At 32.5% G+C, this 23,855-nt stretch overlaps 1 protein-coding gene across 3 annotated transcripts; it reads right to left on the bottom strand.

The window, feature by feature from the left end:
• Positions 1–25: 25 nt before the first annotated feature.
• On the bottom strand, positions 26–3,963 carry LOC105785596 (protein NRT1/ PTR FAMILY 8.3). 3 transcript variants are annotated; one of them, XM_012611707.2, is made up of 6 exons: positions 3,826–3,963; positions 3,614–3,693; positions 3,315–3,420; positions 2,997–3,214; positions 1,913–2,469; positions 26–1,055 (listed from the first exon to the last, which is right to left on the bottom strand). In XM_012611707.2, the coding sequence occupies exons 2-6, from the start codon at positions 3,662–3,664 to the stop codon at positions 233–235; spliced, it is 1,755 nt and encodes a 584-aa protein (XP_012467161.1). In that variant the 5' UTR covers positions 3,665–3,693; positions 3,826–3,963; the 3' UTR covers positions 26–232. The 3 variants fall into 3 exon arrangements, with proteins under 3 accessions (XP_012467161.1, XP_012467162.1, XP_052489201.1); XM_012611708.2 differs by having other exon boundaries at positions 3,614–3,677; positions 3,826–3,924; XM_052633241.1 differs by lacking the exon at positions 3,826–3,963 and having other exon boundaries at positions 3,614–3,781.
• Between the last annotated feature and the right edge of the window lie 19,892 nt (positions 3,964–23,855).

Here is a 23,855-nt window from a genome sequence, read left to right on the forward strand (position 1 = left end):
TTTTAATCCAACAAGATGCAGACAATTTAATCCGACATTGAAGGATGGCATATAATTGAAAACCATGCAGTATTATGTACAATATGCGAGAATCAGCTAGAAAATGAATATAACCCAATAAGATACAAGATAGTTGGTTTCCGAAGTGGAAGGATGTCCCTGTGTTGAGATGCATACAGTTTTTATCTATAATAACATTTCAGCTTAATTTCTCTCCATATGAGAAGGAACTTTAGGAAGCCTTCTTCTGCTTGTACCTCGAAGCACATAGGGTATACACCAACATGTTTAAGAAGCTGAGACCAGCCAAGAGCCAGAAGAAATAGTCGAGATGACCCTCGTTAAGGTTGTCCGATATCCAACCAATCTGGCCACCCTTTGTTGTGAAGTAAGTTACAAGAGTTAGAATAAAAGAACTCAGGTAATTGCCCAAAGATGTAGTCAGAAGTGAAAGCGCACTACATAAACTCCGCATGGCATCAGGGGACTGATCATAGAAGAACTCAAGCTGTCCGATAAATGTGCAGACCTCTGCGGCACCCAACAAGAAATATTGAGGTATTTGCCAAAGAATACTAATGGGTACGGCGACCTGCTTATCGACCAAATCTAGCTCTTTAGCAAGCTGCAATCTCCTGATCTCCACTACAGCTGCGGCTGACATGCATAGGACTGAAATAAAGAGACCAATTCCCATACGCTGCAACTCTGAGAAGCCCCGCTCCTTACGTGTGAACTTTCTTGCAATTGGGACAATGATCCTATCATAGATGGGAACCCAAAAAATAACACTAATAACATCAAAAGTTGAGAGAGAAGCAGGAGGAATAGTGAAAGAACCAATTTTTGTGTCCATCATCATCCCTTGTTCCACAAACATAGTTGACATTTGAGCATATACAGCAGAGAACACAATTCCAGTAGCCCATATGGGAAACATGCGGATCAAGATTTTCAATTCCTCCACTTGAGTTACAGTGCAAAGCCTCCAAGGATTTGAGAAGCCCCCACTTTTGGTTTCAACATCAGTGACTATGGCAGCTTTATCTAGGCACCTGCAACAAGATGGTCTTAGCAAAACTAACAAAGAAAAAAACAGTCTAGCTGTTACGACTCCAAAACTCATCTATGAAAAAAGGAACCAGGGAATTGAAACTTCAATGAACCTAAATAATTAACAGCACTGCCATAGATGAAAGTTGCCTAAATCAGTTAATTTCAGAAATAAATCAGATGACACTTTGAGTGCGATAAGTGCATCAAGACAGACTACCGGAAGATAATCAGAAAATGCACTACAGAAATATTTTATCTTTTAATTTGGGGCTAGAAGAAATGAAAGTTAGAATTAGAATGAAGACAGAATCAATGCATCAAATGGCAGCCAACCAAAAATTATCCATCAGAATTCCACTTTGTCTACTCCTCTTTCTCTACACAAATATGCATGGGTAAAACCATCTTTCTATGCCATGTTTTTAATATAGTCAATTTGTTCCTTAACAATTCAAGTCATCAATTAACACTATGAATAACATAAGCTTAACATTCAAAGCAAAGCTCCTCATATGTTTCCACTACCATGCAGCTGGGAATAGTAGAAGAGAATGGAAATTATAAACAAGTAGTCAGAGATAACAGGGGACATAAGCTCCCATGAAAATTGAGCTTGGAAGGTGTTTGATAGAGTGGATAAATTGACATCAGCATATTTCTGCAGAGATGAACAGTCAGTGTTTCAATACCTATGTTTTTCCTTACCGTCCATTACCAATTCCTTGTCTAAAGAGATAGAGAATTTCAATTTCATAGGATTTAATGAGAGAGAGAGAGAGTATTTCTTTTAAATCATGAGGAATAGAAAATCGAGATCAATCATTCAAAACTCAGAAAAATAATTAAGAATATTTACTTCAACTCCTCACTGTGCTCTAGTTTCCGACTTCCTTCTATGGCAGAGTGCTTGTCACCAGTTTCATACAGGAGAGTACTGTCTTCAGGTACCTTGAGGCTCCGTTTATGAAATGCTGCAACCAAAACCTGGCACATTCTTGTAAGAGGGCTTCCTCCTGGTCTTTGAAATCTATAGAGTGCCGTGCCCGAGAAAAAACTTCCAATTGCAAGGCCCATAAACAATGCTGGAATGCCAAATCCAATACCCCATCCAGCATTGTCCTGAATCCACACCAGAAGACTGCTTGAGACCAGAGCACCAATGTTGATGGAAAAATAGAACCAGTTGAAAAAGGACCCCTTCTTCACCCTTTCATTGGGATCAGTATCATCAAACTGATCGGCCCCAAAGGATGAAACACACGGTTTGATTCCACCCGTCCCTAATGCAATCAGATAAAGCCCAAAGAAAAATACAGCATACTGAGCTGGAGTAGCTGAGGGACAAATAGAACCCACACATTCAGCAGGTTTCAGTGCAGGAATTGATGCTGAGAGAGTCAATGTACACATTCCCTACATCAAATAGTAAATGTGTTATCCAATGCATCAGAAAGTGAAATCAAAACATATAAATAACTTGCCCACTTTACCTTAATGGAAGTACCAGAATTCATTAGTCAATAATATGATTAAAATGATGAGAAATTGTTGTCCTCACATAGCCAAATATTAACGTGAGTTATAAATTCCAGAAAATATGTTATTACTCTTTAAAACTGCCTTAAAATCTTTACAAAGGAGTCAAAGTGCTTCCTGATTTAAAACTACTAGCAACAGAAGAGGAGAACCATGCGTGAATTTAAATCACATGTGAAGGACCATGCATATCAGGGTTAATGGCATAATGTGAACTGCAAAACACACTCAAAGGAACAGCAGCCAAAGACAACTGCAATTGAATGCAGGATCAACTTCATGATAAGTAGTTCAAAATAATGAAGCAACAATTACATCATATATCAGAAAAATAACCAATTAAAGCATAAAACGATGAGCATCTAAAGCAGGAAAAAGTAGTAGTTAGCAGTAAATTATATTACGAAGAAGTAAATAGTGGAGAAAGCAGCAATTGTCCAATATCTTCCCCAATATGCATCTGCTAAGACAGCTCCAATGAGAGGTGTAAGGTAGCAAGTTCCTTGCCAAGTAGTTACATTTCTTGCAGCTGATACATTTCCTTCATGCAGTTTATTGGTCAGGTAACTTACAAGATTAGCTGCTATCCCATAATAAGCCAATCTCTCACAACATTCATTACCTATAATTCCATATAAAAGAGTTGCAGAAATAAGATAAGCTTTACTCAAATAAAACCCATTTAAAAGGAAGAGAAAATAGATAAATTTACAATAATTCACCCAAAATGAAAGGGCATGCTCTCCAATTTCCAGTACTCTGCTTCAAAACAGGATTCCCATTGAAGTCAACGGAGCCATCCCCAGTGTAAAGCCCATTGCTTTCAGCCTGGAAATACCAAATATTAAAACATTAATATCAACATAAACTCCGAGGTAAAGAATTTTAACAAGAAAAGACAACAAAACCCAGAAATTTCTTCAGTGTTGAAGGTGTCTGTGAGCAAATAATCAAAATCTTATAACCACCAAGAATTAAAGATGAAGGGGAAGCAGAGAAACCTGAAGAAAAAAAAAGATACCTGATCAAGTTCAGCTTCCAAAAGCGATCTCTCTTCATCCACAGATCCCATGATTGTTTTGCAACTGAACCAATCAAAGACTACAGATTCAAAATCCCCAAAACAGATAGGGGAAGATTAGGGACTAAGATAAGATGAGATAAATCTAAATATAATTTGTGATGAAAGTACAGGGCAAATTAGTAGGCTAATAAAAGCGTATACGACTTTACCTTGTTAGATTGGTAATGTCAACAACTTTTGGAATCTTTGAACAAAAAGGAAAAAGAAAAAGAAGTTTTGGGATCCTTAAAATTTGGTTGATTAGATATTAAGACCAGCCGAAGGAGTGGAATGTTAGGGGGACCCAGGCACGCTTCCCTATCTTTTGTAATGGCAGAGATAAGGGCTTTCAATTCACTTACCTGATAGATCAAGGACTAAAGTTGTAATTATACCTACCCGGGTCTCTCTACTTTTTCTTGAAAAATTAACATGAAATAGAAGGATATAATTCGTAATTAAACCTAAATTTTTAAGACTAACATGTTGATTTTTTATTGTATTAAACTTTTAAATGAGTTTGTGTTAAAATTTTATGTGAAATTTGTTTTAACTTTAAATTTGAATATTTTAAAATTCATTAAAATATTTGTTTGATATCTTCATATTTATTTTACAATTCATATTTGAAATTTCTGACTATCCTACTCAATAATTTTTTAAAAAAATTCAAACTTACACCTAATCACTTATCGATAAAAACATTAAAATATTAAAAATAGATAGAATCAATCTAAAACTAACTCCATCCATAAACACTCTTCAATTATAAATTTAATTTTTAAATTTTAAAACTATTTAATCTACTTGACTGATTATTTGTCTTTTGCCTGATTTTAATCTTATCTTTTACAATATAACATTTTATTTCCATTTTGAATTGATAGTGAGTTACTTTATTTAGTAAATTCCAAGATCTTTTAATTTCAATGTTTGTCGTAAGAGTTCAGAAAACCACCAGCTACTTGTTGAGCAAAACTAGGAGGCTCGATTTTATTTTATTTTTTAATTTTAAAATTGAATGTTATTATTTTAGAATATTTAAGTTTAAAAATTTTGAATTTGAGTATATTAAAATTTATTATATATATATATAAAATTAAAATTGCATATGTTATTCAAATAAGTAATGTGGATAGTAATTTTAAAATTTGAATATTATCTAAATTTACAATATCCCAATGTGCAACAAAATAAATAGAATACCCACAAATATTTAAATCCGTAATCTAAATTGTTATCCCTAAATAAAGAAATATATATATATATAAAGAAAAGCATGTACGTGGGTATGAAAAATGTACAATAACATATTGTCATGAAATATCTTGGATTTGTTTTTTTGTTTTACAGAAGGCTCAATTTTGACATTAAAACAATGGTATCTCACAAACATTTTCTCACCACTAAAAAGTTCTAACTTTAGACTGCATAGTTGAGAGTGTTTTTAGATATCACAAAGATTTTGGGTTCAAATCACATTACGTTTTTCTCGCTCTTAACATACGTTTTTAAACCCTTTCTAAAACCAAAGAACAATGTCTTCGACAACATTAAAAAATTGGGTAAGACAACATGATAGTGTAGCAACTTCCAAAATTCAAGTTGCATTTAAGCAACAATACAACTTTTATTCTTGGACTACCCAATGATACTTCAACTTAATTGTAATGTTAAAGCCTTAAAAACTTTGAAATATTATGTTAGAATCTTGCCTATGCAAATCATTTATGAGTGATTTAATTTAATATTTATAATTTTTTATAAATATTGATGTGATTGTTCGTTATAATTTAAAATATATATAGATCTAAAAATATTTTTCCAATTATCTTCGAAAGTAATTGAAAATGTAATAAAATATGTATTTTGAAATCGCACATTTCAAAAGACTAGTTTTTGTATATAACATGTTTTATTATTTAATAAAATATTTTATTTCGTGATAATTATTAAAAATAATTCATATAAATAATATTTAAAAACAGAAGACTTTCCAATTGTAATTAAGTAATTATATAATATTAAAGTAAAAAATAACAAAATTAGATAAAGAACACGCAATCATTAATAATTCAATATAAATATGAAAGATATTTATACTAAATTAATAAACATTTTAATAAATAATTATTAAAAAGAAATGAAGGTTGAAATCTAATTTTCTTTTCAAAACAAATTCACAAAACATTTTTCAACTACACCAAACAAATAACGGATAAAGTTTTTAACTTCATTGAAGAGTGCTTGCTCCTTACAATATATTGAACTTACAAAGAATGATATAACTCTAATACTATTTAAGTGATAATTAATCTAAATAAATCTTTATTTTATACTTAATACTTTTTTCATACTAAATTAAAGGGTAAACTACTAAAATAGTCACTTTTGTTTGCCTCAGGTTACATTTTAGTTACTTATGTTTGAAATGTTATGTTTTAGTCACTTACATTATCGTGTTGTAACATTTTAGTTACTAAGCCGTTAACAATGTAATGGTAAGCTAACATGGCACGTTAAATCATCATTTCAAACGAAAATTTTAGGTTAAATTATACAATTGGTCCTTATATTTTTTTCGTTTTGAGCAATTTAATTATTTTCTTTTATGTTCTTTTAACTTTTTTTCTTTTTTTTTCATTCTCTTCTACTTCTCCCTATGTTTTCCTCTCTTCTCCTTTCTTTTAAGGTAGTTTTTCTATGTTTTCATTTGTTAAAACTAGTCCCTATACTTTTTTTTGAACAATTTAAAATTTTCCTTTTATTTCTTTATTTGTTAAAGCCAAATATCCTTGATTACATTCTCTGTGTATAAACTCAAAGACTGTTTTCAATCACTGCAAGATGAATAAATCGATCCTATTGAATTAATCAATACCAATTCTTCTTCGATATATAATAAAACACCAAGTTAAATTCTACCAAAATCATTGATTTGCTTACTAGATTTGTGCCAAGAACTAGAAACCAAGCTAACCCTAATGGGATCAGAAAGGTTAACCAGTATCATGAGAATCTTCATTGAAATATTAGGTTCAAGCAATTCTATAAAATCACCACAATAATTCATTTTTGTATCCTTTGTATAGCTTCAGCAATCACTATAAAATATCAAAAACCCCAATTCACAAATGTCTATATAAGCAAAAAAAGATTTTAAAAAATCTTTATTCGGTTTTCATTGAAGATCAATACAAAATTGTTACCCTAAACTAAAAACATATTAAAAACTAGTCAAAAGTAAGATAAAACAAAATGTACAAGAAATATCCAATACCAAAATAAAAGTATAGGGACTAGTTTTAACAAATGGAAAACATAAAAAACTATGTTAAGAGAAATGAAGAAGAGAGGAAAATAGAGGGAGAAACAAAAGAGAATGAAAAATAAAGGAAAAAAAGTTAAATAACATAAAAGAAAAATTACATTGCTCAAAACGAAAAAATATAAGGACTAGTTGTATAATTTAACCTAAAATTTTCATTTAAAATGACGATTTAACATGCTACGTCAGCTTACCGTTATACTGTTAATGGAAATTAACAGCTCAGTGACTAAAATGTTAAAAACGATAACGTAAGTGAATAAAACGTAACATTTCAAACATAAGTGACTAAAATGTAACCTGAGATAAACAAAAATGACTATTTTAGTAGTTTACCCTAAAATAAATTAATTTTTTATTATTAAAATATTTTATACTTCAAAGAAAAATTAAGCTCTATTTTATGCATAGATTTCTTTTCGTGTTATGGTTTCATGTAAATAAAATGATCAGAATTAAAAATTTATTATTAAAATATTTTTATATTTAAATTTTAATGTAGATTGCTTTTTTTTATCACAAATAAATATTTATTATTAAAATATTTTATATTTAAATTTTAATGTAGATTTTATTTTCTTTTGATAGAACTACCGTAACACTAATTTTTTGAGGAAACTATCGCATCACTATTAAATATTATTATTAAATTATATTTATAATTAAATTTTAATGTAGATTAGGAACAACATTTCACTACTTTGGATATTAAAATATTTTTGTAACACTTCAAACTCAACCTAAGTCTAATTGGATTTAAAATATCACAGTTAGACCTGTTTATGAGTTGGGCTACCCAGCCCAACCTGAAGGCGCGCCCGAAATGTGAGAGAGTTTAGACAAAAATATAGATTCAAAAATGGGCTTAAATAAAAAAAAAAAGACCCGTTTAAAAAATAGGCCAAGCCTCGGGTAAGGCATTTTTGGCCTGGATCCTGCCCGAATTCACTAAAGGACAAAAAATTGCTCTTTTTTTGTTTTTTAATGTTATTTTCTTATTTGTTTTCTCTCTATTTTGCTACTATTTTACTATTATGTTGCTACTATTTTGTTGTTATTGTTTGGATAATATATAAAACTTATTTTATTGTTAATTTTGTTATTATTTTAAAGGTATTTGTTAATTTTGTTATTATATTAGAGGAATTTACTTGTTAAGTTGCATCTATCTTAGTGTTATTTAAGTGTACATATTTTTTAAAATTTATTTTTAATTTGTTGAGAAACATTTATTTTGATACTTTTAGTATTTTTGATGTATTATATATATTTAAAAATTATATAAAAAATAATGTAAAAAATTAATACAGGCGGGTTGGGTCAAGCTTGTGCAAAATTTTAAGCCCATTTTTTAGGCCGAACTGAGCTCAGGCCTAGCAAATGGGCCTGATTTTTTAGTTGAGCCTAGCCCATGAACACTTCTAATCACAATGATCGTGGACCCGCACATTTTATCATTCAATCATTATACATTAAAACATAAAATTTAAAATTACACATTAAAATACAAATTTTAAAAATTTATAAACATGCTTACAAAAATAAAGTAAAGTAAAATAAAAATAAAATCATTTAATAAAACCAAATCAAATAATCAAAGTAATTGAATTGAGTAATTAATAAATCATATATACATGCCAAATACGAAGACACTAAGACGATACTTCTCTAACATGAACTCACGAACTTTTCGATCCAAGTATCACCTGTACATGAAATTTAAAGCCTAAGCATTGAGCTTTTTATGGCTCAATGGTGTTTTACAAGTCTAACAAAGATATTGCACAATAATTCTAAAATTTCAAGCACACAAATAACATAGTAATATATATTAAATCATCATTATATAACCACATTCAACATATTAATAGTTCAACTCAGTCTTTAACATATGCAAGAAACATGTCGAATGCATACTTATGTAGAAGATTCAAAACTAAATTTAATCAATTAAGAAAAACATTGTTAGACTTTAAAACTTGAATGATCCCAACATATAAAATAATTCTAGAACCACATTCAAATACTAACCAATGTGCCAAACCGTGAGTGACAACAACAAAACTAAGATGGGAACCTTAAACACAACAAAACTCGAGCAAGTCGGCGCATATAAAAAAGAGGCGAGGCAACAAAATTTTATGCAACTGGAATTGAAGCTTAGATAAACATTATATAGCCCTATGAACCTTAGAAAATCAATGAAACAATAGCTTGTTGAAGGACCGAAGGAAACAGTCGACTGAAGCAAAGGACGGGAGAGATGGTGGCAGTGGCTATCAATGGTGTCGATGCAAGGAGAGCAGCGGCTTGAAATGATGAAAGTGGTTGGATGGTGCAAGGGTGTAAAGAAGTTGGGTTTAAGGAGAAGGCTGAAGATGGACGACAGAGGAAAGAAATAAGGGAAATCTTGGTGATTGAGGACTTCAAATTTTACATGGTCTCTTCTTTTTCTTTTTTCTTTTTTCTTTTTAAGAATGACGACACAATCGGGAAAAAAAGCCATCATATAACTCTAATTATTCTTAAAAAAATGAAAGGACAATTTACCAAAAAAAGTCAATTTTTTTTTAAATTTACCAAAATGGGCACGGTATTTTATTATTTATCGGAATGGTCCATTTTCCCCTAAATCGCGTCCACGTCAACGTGATGTCAGGGAACGTGTCAGCAAATCGTGTCCAAGTCAGCGCGCTTTACTGACATGGACGCGATTTGTTGCCACATAGCGTGCCCCTGGGGACACGATTTCACCGTGTTTCCCACGTTAGGATTTTTAGGGTTTTTAGAGAAAAAAGTAAATAAATAAGGGATTAAGGTTTAGGGGTTCGTAATTAAATTAATTAAAATGTATTCAAAATTGGATTACGTTTCATGTTTATGGGTTTTTAAGATAAAATCAAAGCAAGATGATTTATCAGAAGGATTTTTTAAGTCGCGCCCACGTGTACGCGCTTTTGCTACAGTAGGTCCTGGAAAAATAATTTCGAGTTGACGTTTCTGAGCAAATAGTTTAAAAATCGCTTCAAGCAGGATGCTTTATGAGAAGAATTTTTGAAATCGTGCCCTCGTGGAGGCGCTTTTGCTACTGTTGGTCCTGGAAGAAATAATTTCGAGTTGACGTTTTTGAGCAAATAGTATAAAACAACGCTGCAAGCAGGATGCTATTTGAGAAGAATTTGTGAAATCGCTCCCTCGTGGACGCGCTTTTGCTACAGTAGGTCCTCGTAAAATAATTTCGAGTTGACGTTTCTGAGCAAATAGTATAAAACAACGCTGCAAGCAGGATGCTATTTGAGAAGAATTTGTGAAATTACGCCCTCGTGGACACGCTTTTGCTACAATAGGTCCTGGAAAAATAATTTCGAGTTGACGTTTCTGAGTAAATAGTATAAAACAACGCTGCAAGCAGGATGGTATTTGAGAAGAATTTGTGAAATCGCGCCCTCGTGGACGCGCTTTTGCTACAATAGGTCCTGGAAAAATAATTTTGACTTGACGTTTCTGAGCAAACAGTATAAAATCGCTTCTAATAGTATAGTTTTGACTTGCGAAATAGGACTTGCTACTGTAGGATGTTTGATGCACTTAGTTATCCATGCGCTCATGTTATTGCAGCTTGTCAGAATCTCCGTCTAGACCCAATGAGCTATGTGGACGAAGTGTACAAATTGGAAAACATGTACAACGTCTGGAGACACGTTTTCCCACCGGTCCCAGATGAACGTAAGTGGCCACCCATATCTCTTGCTTCTTTTAAGCTGTTACCAGATAGAGAATTGCGTCGCAAACCAAGGGTAAACCTTACTCGACTAGAATACGTAACAATATGGATATCCAAGAAACAGCCAGTCAACAGAAGTTGTGTGGATGGTGTAAGAATCCAGGTCATACAAGTCGATCATGCCCTAATCGCAATAGTTGAATGTTATTGTAAAAAATATATATTTTTTTCAATTATTATTAATTGATACTTGTATTAATTGAACATAAAATTATCAAATTATATCAAATTATTAATTGTTAGTACCAGTCAAAACATTTTTCCAAATCTAACATTATGTGAATGTAAAATTATTAACTGATAATTGTATTAATTGTTAGTAAAATTATCAAATTATATTTAAGTTAAGGGTAAGGGTTTTTAAGTTAAGTGTTAGGGTTTTTTATTTAAGGGTTACGGTTTTAAAGTTAAGGGTTTAGGTTTTTTAATTTAAGGGTTACAGTTTTAAAGTAAAGGGTTTAGGGTTTTTAAGTTAAGGGTTACGGTTTTAAAGTTAAGGGTTAGGATTTTTAGGTTAAGGGGTTAGGGTTTTTAAGTTAAGGGTTAGGGTTAGGGTTTTTAGGTTAAGGGGTTAAGGTTTTTAGGTTAAGGGGTTAGGGTTTTTAAGTTAAGGGTTAGGGTTAGGGTTTTTAGGTTAAGGGGTTAGGGGTTTTAAGTTAACGGTTAGGGTTGGGGTTTTTAGGTTAAGGTGTTAGGGTTTTTAAGTTAAGGGTTAGGGTTAGGGTTTTTAGGTTAAGGTGTTATGGTTTTTAAGTTAAGGGTTAGGGTTTGCCAATTAAATTATGCATTTAATTATAAATTATAAATTTTTAAATTTTTAATAAATTAGTTTAGGGTTTTTAAGTAATAACTCAAAAAAATTCTATTACATCAAATAATATCAAAATATTCAAAATATTTGTACAAATAAATTTAAATACAAAAATCAATGTCTGTGCCTGCCGGATTTAGTGCCACATGACAGCCATCAACGGTTACGCGCTGGATTCCTCCTTTGTCTAGCTTCCGGCGGCGGTTGTGGTTCCTCCGCTGAGGATTCTGGTTCTTCCGGTAGGGCATCTGGTTGTCGAAGTTGGGACGATGAGCCACTTTGATAGAATAGTGAATGTGAAGGTGTTTGCATCACCAACGGCGACGGTGTTTGAAACTGATACGGTGGTGGGGATTGGTAAAAAGAAGAGCTCCCCGACGGCCCCTCTGGCAATCCCTCATGTGTCGCTGGCCTATACATCGACGGTCCACTCGGCATTACAGGAAATGGAGCTGAACCGGGCTATTGGCTCCAACCTGCCATAGGACTCGGAAAAGGAAACATATAAGGGTTAGGATACATAAAAGGGCTAGGAAACGCACCTGTCATCATCTGAAAAGGCGGTTGCGTGGGTATCATCGGTTGAACTGCTGGGTTGGGTGATTGTGTCGATGCTATCATTAGGCCTAGTGATTGAATGGCCACTGATGATGGGCCGGGTGATTGTCTGGGCCTCGTTGAGGGGCAAGCGTCGTCGTCCTGTTGTCTTGGATTTAAAGGCCCGCGTCTTTCCCTTTGGACACGTAATTGCCACTGCCTCTACTCTGGTGACAGTAAATACGACTTGCCATGGATCCTAAACCATGGCATGTATTCCGGCACCCACGCTAACTCCAGAACGATGATCGGTTCCTTAATAGGTATATAATCATATCGATCTTCCCACATTTGGATGTACTCGGACCAGAATCTTGGCCAATCCGTATTCAATTACCGAAGGTCGATTTTGTGGTGATTGTCAAACACCTCAGGTTCCACGGGAATCGGTTGTCTACATCCAAATTGTCGTAACACCCTGTCTGACTGGTGCATCTTCACGGTCGCGTAGTTGATCAACGCGACTTTCGCGTGCCAAGCGTTTGGATTTTGTAAGAACTCATCCAAAATTACTGCCCGAATAATCGGATCCTCGTATGGTGTCCATTGAAACTATATGAATATGATAGAAATATTAGTTATATACATAATACTAAATACTAAATACCAATCGACTAGCGAATGATGGAAATATCAATTTTATTTAATACTTACATGTGCTTCCGACTGTTGGTCTAATAGAAGTCGTATATCTTCAAGAGAGGTAGGTAATCGAGTATGACTTGCCGGATGGTTCCACCTAATTAAATAAATTTTTAGCATACTTTTATTTCTAAAAATCTACATAATAATTGTAAAATATAATATAAAATTTACCTCGTTATGAGTGGAAATGTATATGGGTGGTCCACTCGAGGACGTAGAAATGGAAAGCGAAACTGTGCCCATGACTGCAGTAGTGACAGGCAACCTTCGATTTTTGCTTTACTAAATACCAATCTACTAGCGAATGATGGAAATATCAATTTTATTTAATACTTACATGTGCTTCCGACTGTTGGTCTAATAGAAGTCGTATATCTTCAAGAGAGGTAGGTAATCGAGTATGACTTGCCGGATGGTTCCACCTAATTAAATAAATTTTTAGCATACTTTTATTTCTAAAAATCTACATAATAATTGTAAAATATAATATAAAATTTACCTCGTTATGAGTGGAAATGTATATGGGTGGTCCACTCGAGGACGTAGAAATGGAAAGCGAAACTGTGCCCATGACTGCAGTAGTGACAGGCAACCTTCGATTTTTGCTTTCCTCGGTCGCGTCGCCCAGCACATCTCCTAATATAACGTTGCCAAGACAGCAGACCCCCAACTCAATTCACCAGCTGCTCTAAAATCAACGAGTTTCAGCAACCATCTTAGATGTACGCGGCTCCGTGACAAGTCCGGCATCAGATAACCTCCAATTAACTGAAGAATGTATGCCCGAGCATATCGAATTCTTTCTATTTCGGTTGAATCTTCATCTGGATCTGGGAATGTGTCTCGTAACCAACCCATCTCGATCTTACCTCCGTCCATTTTCTCCGGAATAGCGCCCAAAAGCTCGTAGCACACCGCTCCCCAATCGCTAGATTGGGCAGACTCGGTGACTAGGTACCCGTCCACCGGCAATCCCAATTGCAGACTGACATTTTCCAAAGTGATAGTGCACTCTTCACATGGAAGATAGAATGTGTGTGTCTCGGGTCTCCACCTCTCGATCAACGCACTGATTAGTTTCGGGTCCACCTTGCATCCCCGGCCTACCATCACTACGTGCCAAAAACCCACTTCCCGCAGGTAGTTCTCTACCAACGGTGATGGAGGAGCATGCATATTCCGGATATTGCATTCCAATATCCGATCTACAGACTTTTATAACAAATAATAAATTAATAATTATCTAAAAATGCATAAATAAAAAATTCTTAAATAATATTTAAAAATTAAATTTAACGCTTACCATTTTCATTTGTTCCACCGATATGTGTTGCTTATCAAGACGAGTCAATTCTCTGGCCATTGCTGAAATCGTACAAATTTTTACGGTTAAAAAAAATTAAAATTTTTTTAAAAATATTTAAAAATAGGGATTTAAGAGAAATTTAAGAGGAACTTGAGAGCAAATTGAGATTAAATATGGATTTGAGAGAAATTTGGAAGGAATTTGAGAGCAAATTGAGAGGAAATTGAGAGAAAATTTGAGAGAGGATTAGTTTGTGAAAGAAAAAAAAGGGGTGGGGGTATTTATAGTTTTTTTTACCATTGGGGGGCAACGGTCAAAAAAATGACTGTTGCACTGTTCACGAGCGGGGTAAATCGCGTCCCTAGGGGCGCGCTATGTGGCAGCAAATCGCGTCTACGTCAGCGCGCTTCACTGACGTGGACACAAATCGCTCTGATGTGGACACGATTTGTGTCCACGTCAGCAAATCGCACTGACGTGGACGCGATTTGCTGACATGTCCCCTGACATCGCGCTGACGTGGACGCGATTTAGGGGAAAATGGACCATTCCGGTAAATAATAAAATATCGAGCCCATTTCAGTAAATTTAAAAAAAACTGGCTTTTTTTGGTATTTTGCCCAAAATGAAAAATCTCTAATTAAAAATAATCCAACAAAAATTCTAATAAAGTCCTAATATACTAAATCTCATTCCTATCAATCAAATAACTAATTATAATAATAGTAATAAATAAATTTAATATATAATTTGGTATATGAATTTGGCATTTTTTAATATAGTACTTGTGTTATTTTTGGTTTAATGTGATACATGTATTTGATAAAAGTTATACATTTTGGCACCTGAATGTAGCAATGTTAGGTCTTTAGTATTTAATTTGGGTTTTAGAGTTGATTTTGTGAAAAGTCATAATTAGCTAATAATATTAGCGTTTAAGTTTCATCAAATCAACCTTAAAACTCAAATTAAATCACATCCATAGAATAGTATTTGACAAATTAAACAAATTCACCATTAACACTAAATTTATTCTATTAACAAAATCATAAAAATTCAAACCTATTAATATTAGCAATTAGCTTTCATTAAATCAATCCTAAAACCCGAATTAAATACTAAAAAATTAACATTGTTACTTTTAAGTACAAAATATACATATTTGTCAAATATAAGTACAAGATTGGACAAAAACAACACAAGTACCACATTAGAAAAAAGTCAAATTCAAATACCAATTTATATATTAAGCCTAAATAGAATAATAAAACCAATACACCCTCAACACTATTCATAAAAAATTAATTACAAATTTAGTTCCATTAATAATTGAAAATTCTAATTAATCCAAAATAAACCAAAAATTCTTTTAAATCCATGATCTATAAATTGCACTTTTATATTTAATTTTAATGTAAATTAGGAACAACATTTCAATATATTTTTCTTTTGATATTATCTAACTAATAATTCTTAATTGCCACTACTTTTTTAAAATAGAATTACCTTTTAATATTATTAAATATTAATTTAGTAATATAATTAAAAATAAAATATATTTTAATCGATTCAAAAGTTTTTCCAATCGCATATTTTTATATATATTATAGATTAATTTATTTTGGACCAACAAGTATTTTTTATCAAACATGTTATTATATTTTCTATAAAAGTATTTATCTATTTCATATTACATATCACAATTAAATAATCAATATTTATTTAAATAAAATTAATAATAATTTATGTAATAAATAAATTGATAAGTACAAGAATGAAAACACAAAACATGCATATAAAAAGCTTATAGGATGGTTTTTGAAATTGGACTGGACCAGATTGGCTGGTCGACTTGCGAACCTTGAATCATATGAATCAATATATTTTTGGGTCAAATTTCTTGACTCAAACAAAAAAAAAATATTTTTTCAATCCAAACCTTTTAATTTTTTTCTTAACTCAGCTCAACATATTTCAACTCAAAACAATAAAATAATTTTTTAAATAAGGTAAGAAAATGTCGGGATTTTGTGCCTTTAGTGTAGTTATTTCGTCATTTATGCTTGTAATTTTTCTAAACAAATTGATCAATAAAATTTTGTAGTTAAATTATTATCTTTTGTATATATTGTCCTCATTAATTCTTACACGAAAGCAAAATGAAAAAAACAAACAAATATTGGGTTTGTTTATTACCTAAGGTTTCACTAATACTAAGTCATATCGTAGGGTCTAATTAAGATGCACAAAGAGAACTTATATTAGTAGGTAATCCAAATGATTCGTAGTTTGAGGAATCAAAATTGGGAATTGATTCAAGGGACTATTATGTTGTCAATCAAGTCTAGTTGGAGAGATACATTGTCTTAGGTATCAGAACAAATGACTCCTAAAAAGATAAAGAGATACCGAACATGACCCAAATTGAATTTATCTTGGATTCATTTATGGATTTACTCACTTGTAACATTCATAGTATGGTTTACCTCAATCTTGAGTTAGATATTGATTATATGTATGTAACTAATATACTTTGATATATTGAAAGCATGTACTTAGTTGGTATCAGAGTTGAAAACTGGTATGTTAGGTATATGACTTATGCATGGCATGACTTCACTTACAGTAGTGGAATTCATTGCTTAATTACAAAGTAAATGATATCTTCTCACTAAATTGCATGGATCATGAAAAAAGGAATGTGATCACGAGTCAATTGTTAAAGACTAATGATTGTTATTGCTATTTATTAGAAATAGTCTTTTTCATTGTGGACGATACAATGATAACCGTGAGATAAATATAATCATATTGAGTGAATGAATTTAACCCAAAGATATTAAATGTAACTTTAAGGTCAATGGACAAAGCATAAATCTTTTTCTTTTTTTTTTTACCATAAGATTTTGCATCATCTCCTCCACCACCTTGCTGCCATTTGTCCTAATATGTTTAGCCCTAAATCTGAAATCTTGAACCTCTAAGATTGATTCCTATTGTTGCCAAGAAGTGCCATTGTCGCCCTAATCATATAGCTTGTGTAAGATCTCGTTCTCTCTCAATTTCTTGATAAATCTTGTTAAATAAATACCTAAATTTTTAGTTATGGAATTTGAGGGATTTTAAAATATTTAATGGGCATTTTTATAGTTTTTTAATTAATCTCAAAGGTGGTTTTAAATCAGCCCCAATTTAGCCACCATGGATGTTGGTGCACGCGCCTATGAGCAAGAAAATGGGGCTATTTTTTTTTATTTCTTTCCCATATTTTTCTAGCGTTATCTTTAGTTCTTGAAACCCTCCTAACTAGTCTTTAACCATGTGTTAATTATGGAAATCAATATTGATCAATCGACAATTTATATCTAACAATTCAGGAAGCGTAAGTGTGGTTAATTGTAAACTAGTGAATAGTTTCGGTTTAGATATTAGGAAAATTTGTTAATTGATCAAATAAGGAATCTTTATTCATAGATTAGCTACTGATTTTTCAGTAGTTAAATGTGTTAGGTGCCGATTTAAACGTCCAAAATCAGCAGTAAAGCCAAAAGACGTTCGCGCGTTGGAAACACATAAATTTACACATTTTTACATACCATTTTTAACTTAAAATCATACAGTTTCGATAAAATTCTTGTCGAAAAATTAATTAATTTTTACAAAATAATTAAAGTGCACTTAAAATATGAACATGTTGAATTTTAGTTAATTTTATAATTAATTTTGATGAATTTTGGTTATTTTCGACAGATTTGCACAAACGGCGAAAAATAGCTCGGCAGACACTGCTAGAAGCACAAAACCGAGAAAAAATTTGAAGTATCGAGGCGAACTAAATTTCAGCCTAAGATGGTCCAAAATTATATGTATTAATTCATAATATAATTAATTTTAATTTATATCCAATTTAATTTGGGTTAATAAATTATTATTAATTAATTATGAAAAAGTGGTCTAGTTGAACTGAACCGAGTGAACTGAACCGACCAAGAATTGGACAGCCCAAAAACCATCCCAAGAGCTGACCTAATCAGCTTATTAGCTGATTATTTAAGCTTGCAAAGAGGCCCTTGAAGACTAGTTCAGGTTGCATTCAAACCCCTCCATAATTGGTGGCTTTATAGATTTGCCCCAAGCCTAAATTAGCAAAGTTAAAACTATCAACCTTGCCACATGTGTGGCCGGCCAAGGGAGGGCTCTTTGCTGATAATTTTGGCTATTTTTAGTAGCCCTCCTCAGCTATAAAAACCCCCTTAGGCTTGTCATTTTAGAAACACACCTCAAGCATTCACATCTTTCCTCTCTTCTCTCTACTCTCTCTTCTTTTCCATTCCAAAATTCCCTTGCTCTCTTGCCGATTTCTCCTTTTGGGAAAGTTGCATTCATTAGCTATTTCGAGTAGCAATTAAGTGTTCATAGCAGCATTGGTCGACGAGGACAACGGAGAAGGAAGAACGGAGCAACTAGTCAAGCCACGGAAAAACACCAGATTTGATTCTTGTTCCCTATCTCTTTAATTTCTGTTGTTGTTATGCTGAACATATCTATGAATATTTATGTTGTTGGAATGGTTAATTTAATCAATTTAGCTTGAATTTAATTCGTGTTAGGTTGATTGCATTTCGTTTGTTAAAATTATTGAAATTGTGTTTATGTTGTTATAGGCCTCGATAAGATACTCGATTAAGTAAAATCATGACTAAGTTATTCTTGCATTACAATTGTTAGGTAACTAATGAATTACTTATTTAAACGGATTGAAATTGTAATTAATGGTCACAGTACTTAATCAGTGCATGTTTAATCATCTAAGGTAGTTAAGGGTTAGATTAGCAACAGTATCTGACGATACATTTGCCTTGCATAACTTGCAAGATTATAGTGATTAAACTGTTTCAAGGTAAGCATACTTTGTTATCTTACATAGTCTTTTATGTGCTTAGTAAATCGAGTTAATTGTTTTAATTGACATAGGGATATGTACAAGAGATTATTTCGATTTAATAAGTATGTATATGCGATAACATATTTGCCTATTAAGATTTGTTTAATCGGTTGAATTGACATAGGGATATAGTCAAGAGATAAATATATTTTGGTAGGTGAGTATGTTCATAAGTTAGCAAATTACCGAGTTTTCGTGAACTTACTCGTAACAATATAAACATGAGTTTAATAATTCTAAATTAAGAAATGTAATTAATCTAACACAATTATGTCATCTTGATTAAAATCGTATTTTGAAATCGTGCATTTGAGATTTATTTATTTAGTTCACTTAGTTTAAAATCTTAGTTTTTAATCACCCTCTTCAAACAAAATATTTTTCTTGACCAAAGTGTTTTAAATAGCATTCATAAATAATTCTTTTCACAGTCCCTGTGGGTACGATAACTCGACATTTACTTGTCACTTTATTACTTGTTGCGATTGCGATTGTGCTTCAAACTTGACTTAATAAAGATTGGATCTTAATAATGAATGTTTTTTTCTCAAAATAACCAAGGTAACCATAATTTTACTAAAAGAGAGCGCATTTAAGGTTTTCAACCATCAATAAGATAAAATCGTAGTCTAGGTGTCCCATGTGACTTTCACAATTCAGCCATAATGACTAGGCTGAGTTTTGGAGGTTACATTTAGTGGTATCAAAGCCTAGGTTCAAAACCTCGAACTAAATTTTAAAATCTTTTCAAAACGAGTTTGCATGCATGCATGCATAGATGAAAATGATATTTTTTGGAAAAAAACAAATTATAGTATTTTGAAAAGTACTTTTTACAGGGAACGATGGAGTCCGAAAGTCTGATGCCAAGTTCATAGAGACAATAATGAAACTCTAGTAAGACTATAGAGACTGTTGCATAAAATGTTAATGAAAGTATTATAGATTGAGAGTGCATTAAAAGATTAAATAAAATAATAAAAATATATGTACTCTTAAATTGTAGAGTCATAAAACACAGAAATGAATACTTATGGAATGATCACTCGTGATAGGAGGGGACGTAAAGGGTGACCTTAGAGGGCTCCGGTTGAGTTGGCTGCGTCTCTAGAGCCAGAATAGAATAATGAACAGAATGCGTCTCTAGAGCTTTATTAAGGGCTTTGAATCGAGTTGTTGGGGCTTCGATGGGTGGTGTTAGCCGTGGGACAATTACTGAGAGGCTCAACTCTAGTGGGGCAAAATTGTTTAGGGGTATTTCTGAAACTACTCCTACAGTGGTCGAGTACTAGATGAAGACCACTGAATGAATTTTGGATGATTTGGACTACACTCTTGAGCAGAAACTTAATGGTGTCATGTCCTTGTTAAGGGATGAGGCATATTGGTTGTGACAATCAATGGTTAGAGGTACACTGTTAAAGCGTATTGATTGGGCTTGATCTCACTAGAGGTAACACCATGTGTGTATTCATTGTTATATAATGCCATGGGTCTCTACCACATGGATTTACGCATGTCTTCATATTGTGATCTGCTAATCTATTTACCAATATAACTACCCTACTAGAGGCATCACAAAGGAATGTTTTACTCAGAAGTTACTTACCCAGATTTATTCGCATACTTGATTGATTCTTTCTTTCTCATATCAGACATCACAAACATATTTATCGTTTAACTTCTTACTCAATCGCACAAGTCATCCTTAATCATGCAAAACCTTTACATTACTTTACATATACACTTAGCAGTTGCCCAAAATGTTATCACCATACATATCTTTAATTGAACAGTTCACATGCATCAGTCAAGAAATAGGCTCACCTAAACTATAGTTTGGAGTTCCAAACTCAAACATCCCTTTCGAACCAACAACAACAACAACTTAAAAAATATAGAACCACTATTAAAACTCAATTATAGAAAAATGGTTAATTTCTCAATCACATACGACCCCCTACAGGGTCCTTTATTCACAACTTACTGTTCATATACTTCTTAATATCCTTATTCTTTCAAAAACTTAACATGTAGAGCTATCAAACTTAAGGGGAGGTGGAACTTCCACTCATTAATTCAAAAACCTTAACTTCCAGCTTAATAAAGGAAAAGAAAACATATAAGTTTAAGAACCAGAGAGTAGCATTGAAGGAAGAAAAATCATCCAGACGAACCCTTCTCACCATATATATATCCAGTTCGAATTAGTGGAACTTGACAAGTGTCGATTATATCTAAAATTTTTCTTAATAAATGACCTATAAAATCTGGGAGAAATATAAATGAGATCGTATACAAATATTATTTAACATGTCAATTTAGTTGGCTCCTAACCAGATCATGTTACAAAACTCAATTAGCATAGTACTCATACAAACTGGGCGTACTGTACTTTTGGCGGTAACTCTCACCAAGCTTACTATTCACTTTTCATATTCTGTTATTAAATAACAGAATAACTAGAGGTAAAATCTTAAATTACTTCCACAACGAATACATTACACGATACTTTCATCCACTAGAAGACTGCTAATATGCATACTACACTACGCCAAATAGATAACTTCACATTTACACGTCTTCTAATCAGATTCTCTAGATTTAGGGTGTGACATTTTCATGAAATGTAACGCCCTCAACCTGACTAGTTTCACCGGGTCCGGATCTCGAGTGTTACTATACATAATACTTAGAAAAAATTTCAAAATAGTTATCAAGTACATTTGATTTAAAACATTTTTCTTATTATTTTATCTAAGGTCTTATTATTAGAGGAATAAAGAAAATTACTTAAAAATAAAACAATACATTAGACTTGTTACAACTTATTACAACACAAAAATTTGCTAATGACAGAATCTTTAAGGCATAATCCTACCATACGTTAGTTTTCCAAATAGTCTACTATATGCACAGTAATTTAGATCGCCACTTCCTTGGTGTGTGCCTGACTTGTCCCTCCTGCCACCCACATCCAAACATAAACACCTGAAACAAGAACAAGCATTTGTAAGTTACACGAACTTAGTGAACTTTAATACAAAATACCTTCCAAACTTTCTTATTGAATTCTACATTCTGGATATTTAGATTTCCAAAATTGTCTTTGGTGGATACCTTCAAATCATCGAATAGATGCATACCTATGTGCCACTTACCATACCAAATGTATCATCCTTAACTTAATTTGATAACTTCATATTTTACCACTCAATACTACCTCTTCTCTTCTATTCAGAAAAAATCCATCATTTATTTTATAATAGTGACCACAGGTACTATTCTCTTGTCGGATACTAGTTACTGATCTCACTTTTGGCAGATTTCAATACTGAGTTTGCTAAATCAGATTATCATTCAATTTATACATTTATTCAAACTCCATACATTCATGTACTAATGAGAAACACACCAGATCATTTTGAAGAGTTCTAAGCATCTATATTTGAAAGAATAAGAATACTAGATTTACTAATGACTTAAATTCCAGCTTTCCCCAGAACGAGATATGATACTACTCAAATTTGACAAATATCAGATAACTCAGATTAGCTTAACCAAAATCAAACTAACGAACACTTATACATTTTGTAATATGAATACGCCCTTATACATTTTGTAATATGAATACCCTCATACAAATACACACTTCTTTTTATTCAATTACATCACAAAACTAATTCAATCGAATTATCTTCAGAAGTATCATAACCTTATTATAGACTTATCCATCAAAGAATTCTCAAAACTTATCTAGAACTTACCACAAGGGTAGATAATCACATTCTGTCACACAAATATCATAGTATACTTCAATAAGATGATATAGAACTTTCCAAAAAGGCTTAGCAGATCACGGCATAGAGGCAAACATACAGAATTATGTGTTTATGGTCTCGACGGATTTACACGGAAGGTTCTATGGGTTTCTCCCTCATGGAGTTATACATAACTTCATGTTGTAATCTACCAGTTTGATTTGCATATTGATGAAGGCATGACCATGAATATTCATATCATCATATTACGTCACGGGTCTCCGTCACATGGACTTACACACTTTCATGTTGCGATCTTCCAGTCTAGTCTTCATTTTACTAGAGGCATCACCATGAGTGTTTTCATATCATACAGTACCATGGATCTCAACCACATAATCTTTCCTTTATTTTCATATTGTGATCTATCAGTCTAGTTAGCAACATAACTACCTTATCAGAGGCATCACAAAAGGACATATTACTCAAAATTTACTTACCTAACTTTGTTTATACGCTTGAATGATTCATACTCTAACCTTATCAAACTTTACCTTCATACCTACCTCTCAACTTCATATTTAGACAGTATTTCCAACATATCATCATCGCACATGTAGTAACTAATATGCTTTAATCGCTTACTACATATTTGAGGTGTTAACATTATGTATATCTCTTTACCATAATAATTCACATGTAAGAGTTATGACAATGACGCACCTGATACTCACCTAATTGTAGCTCGAAGCTCCAGACTCTGACATCCATCTTGATCTAGCAGCAAAAACTACTTAAAGAACATAAATTCACCATTAAAACTCATTTTCATACATTCTGCTAACATCTCAATCATAAATAACCCTCATGCAAAGTCGTGTATTCATGACTTACTGTTCATATAACTCTTAACAACCATATTCATTCAGAAACTTAACATGCAGGACTATATTACTTACTAGGAGGTGGAACAACCACTAATTGAACTAAAGACCTTAGCTTCCAACTTAATGAGGGAGAGAT

The sequence above is a fragment of the Gossypium raimondii genome, chromosome 1 (assembly GCF_025698545.1).
Source record: "Gossypium raimondii isolate GPD5lz chromosome 1, ASM2569854v1, whole genome shotgun sequence".
Lineage (NCBI taxonomy): Eukaryota > Viridiplantae > Streptophyta > Magnoliopsida > Malvales > Malvaceae > Gossypium > Gossypium raimondii.

Coding starts and splice junctions, on each gene's coding strand:
- LOC105785596 (XM_012611707.2), bottom strand. CDS start 3,664: ATGGGATCTGTGGATGAAGAGAGATCGCTTTTGGAAGCTGAACTTGAT. Junction 3,421..3,613: donor TGGAAGCTGAACTTGATCAG/GTATCTTTTTTT, acceptor TGGTATTTCCAG/GCTGAAAGCAATGGGCTTTA. Junction 3,215..3,314: donor AGCATGCCCTTTCATTTTGG/GTGAATTATTGT, acceptor ATGGAATTATAG/GTAATGAATGTTGTGAGAGA.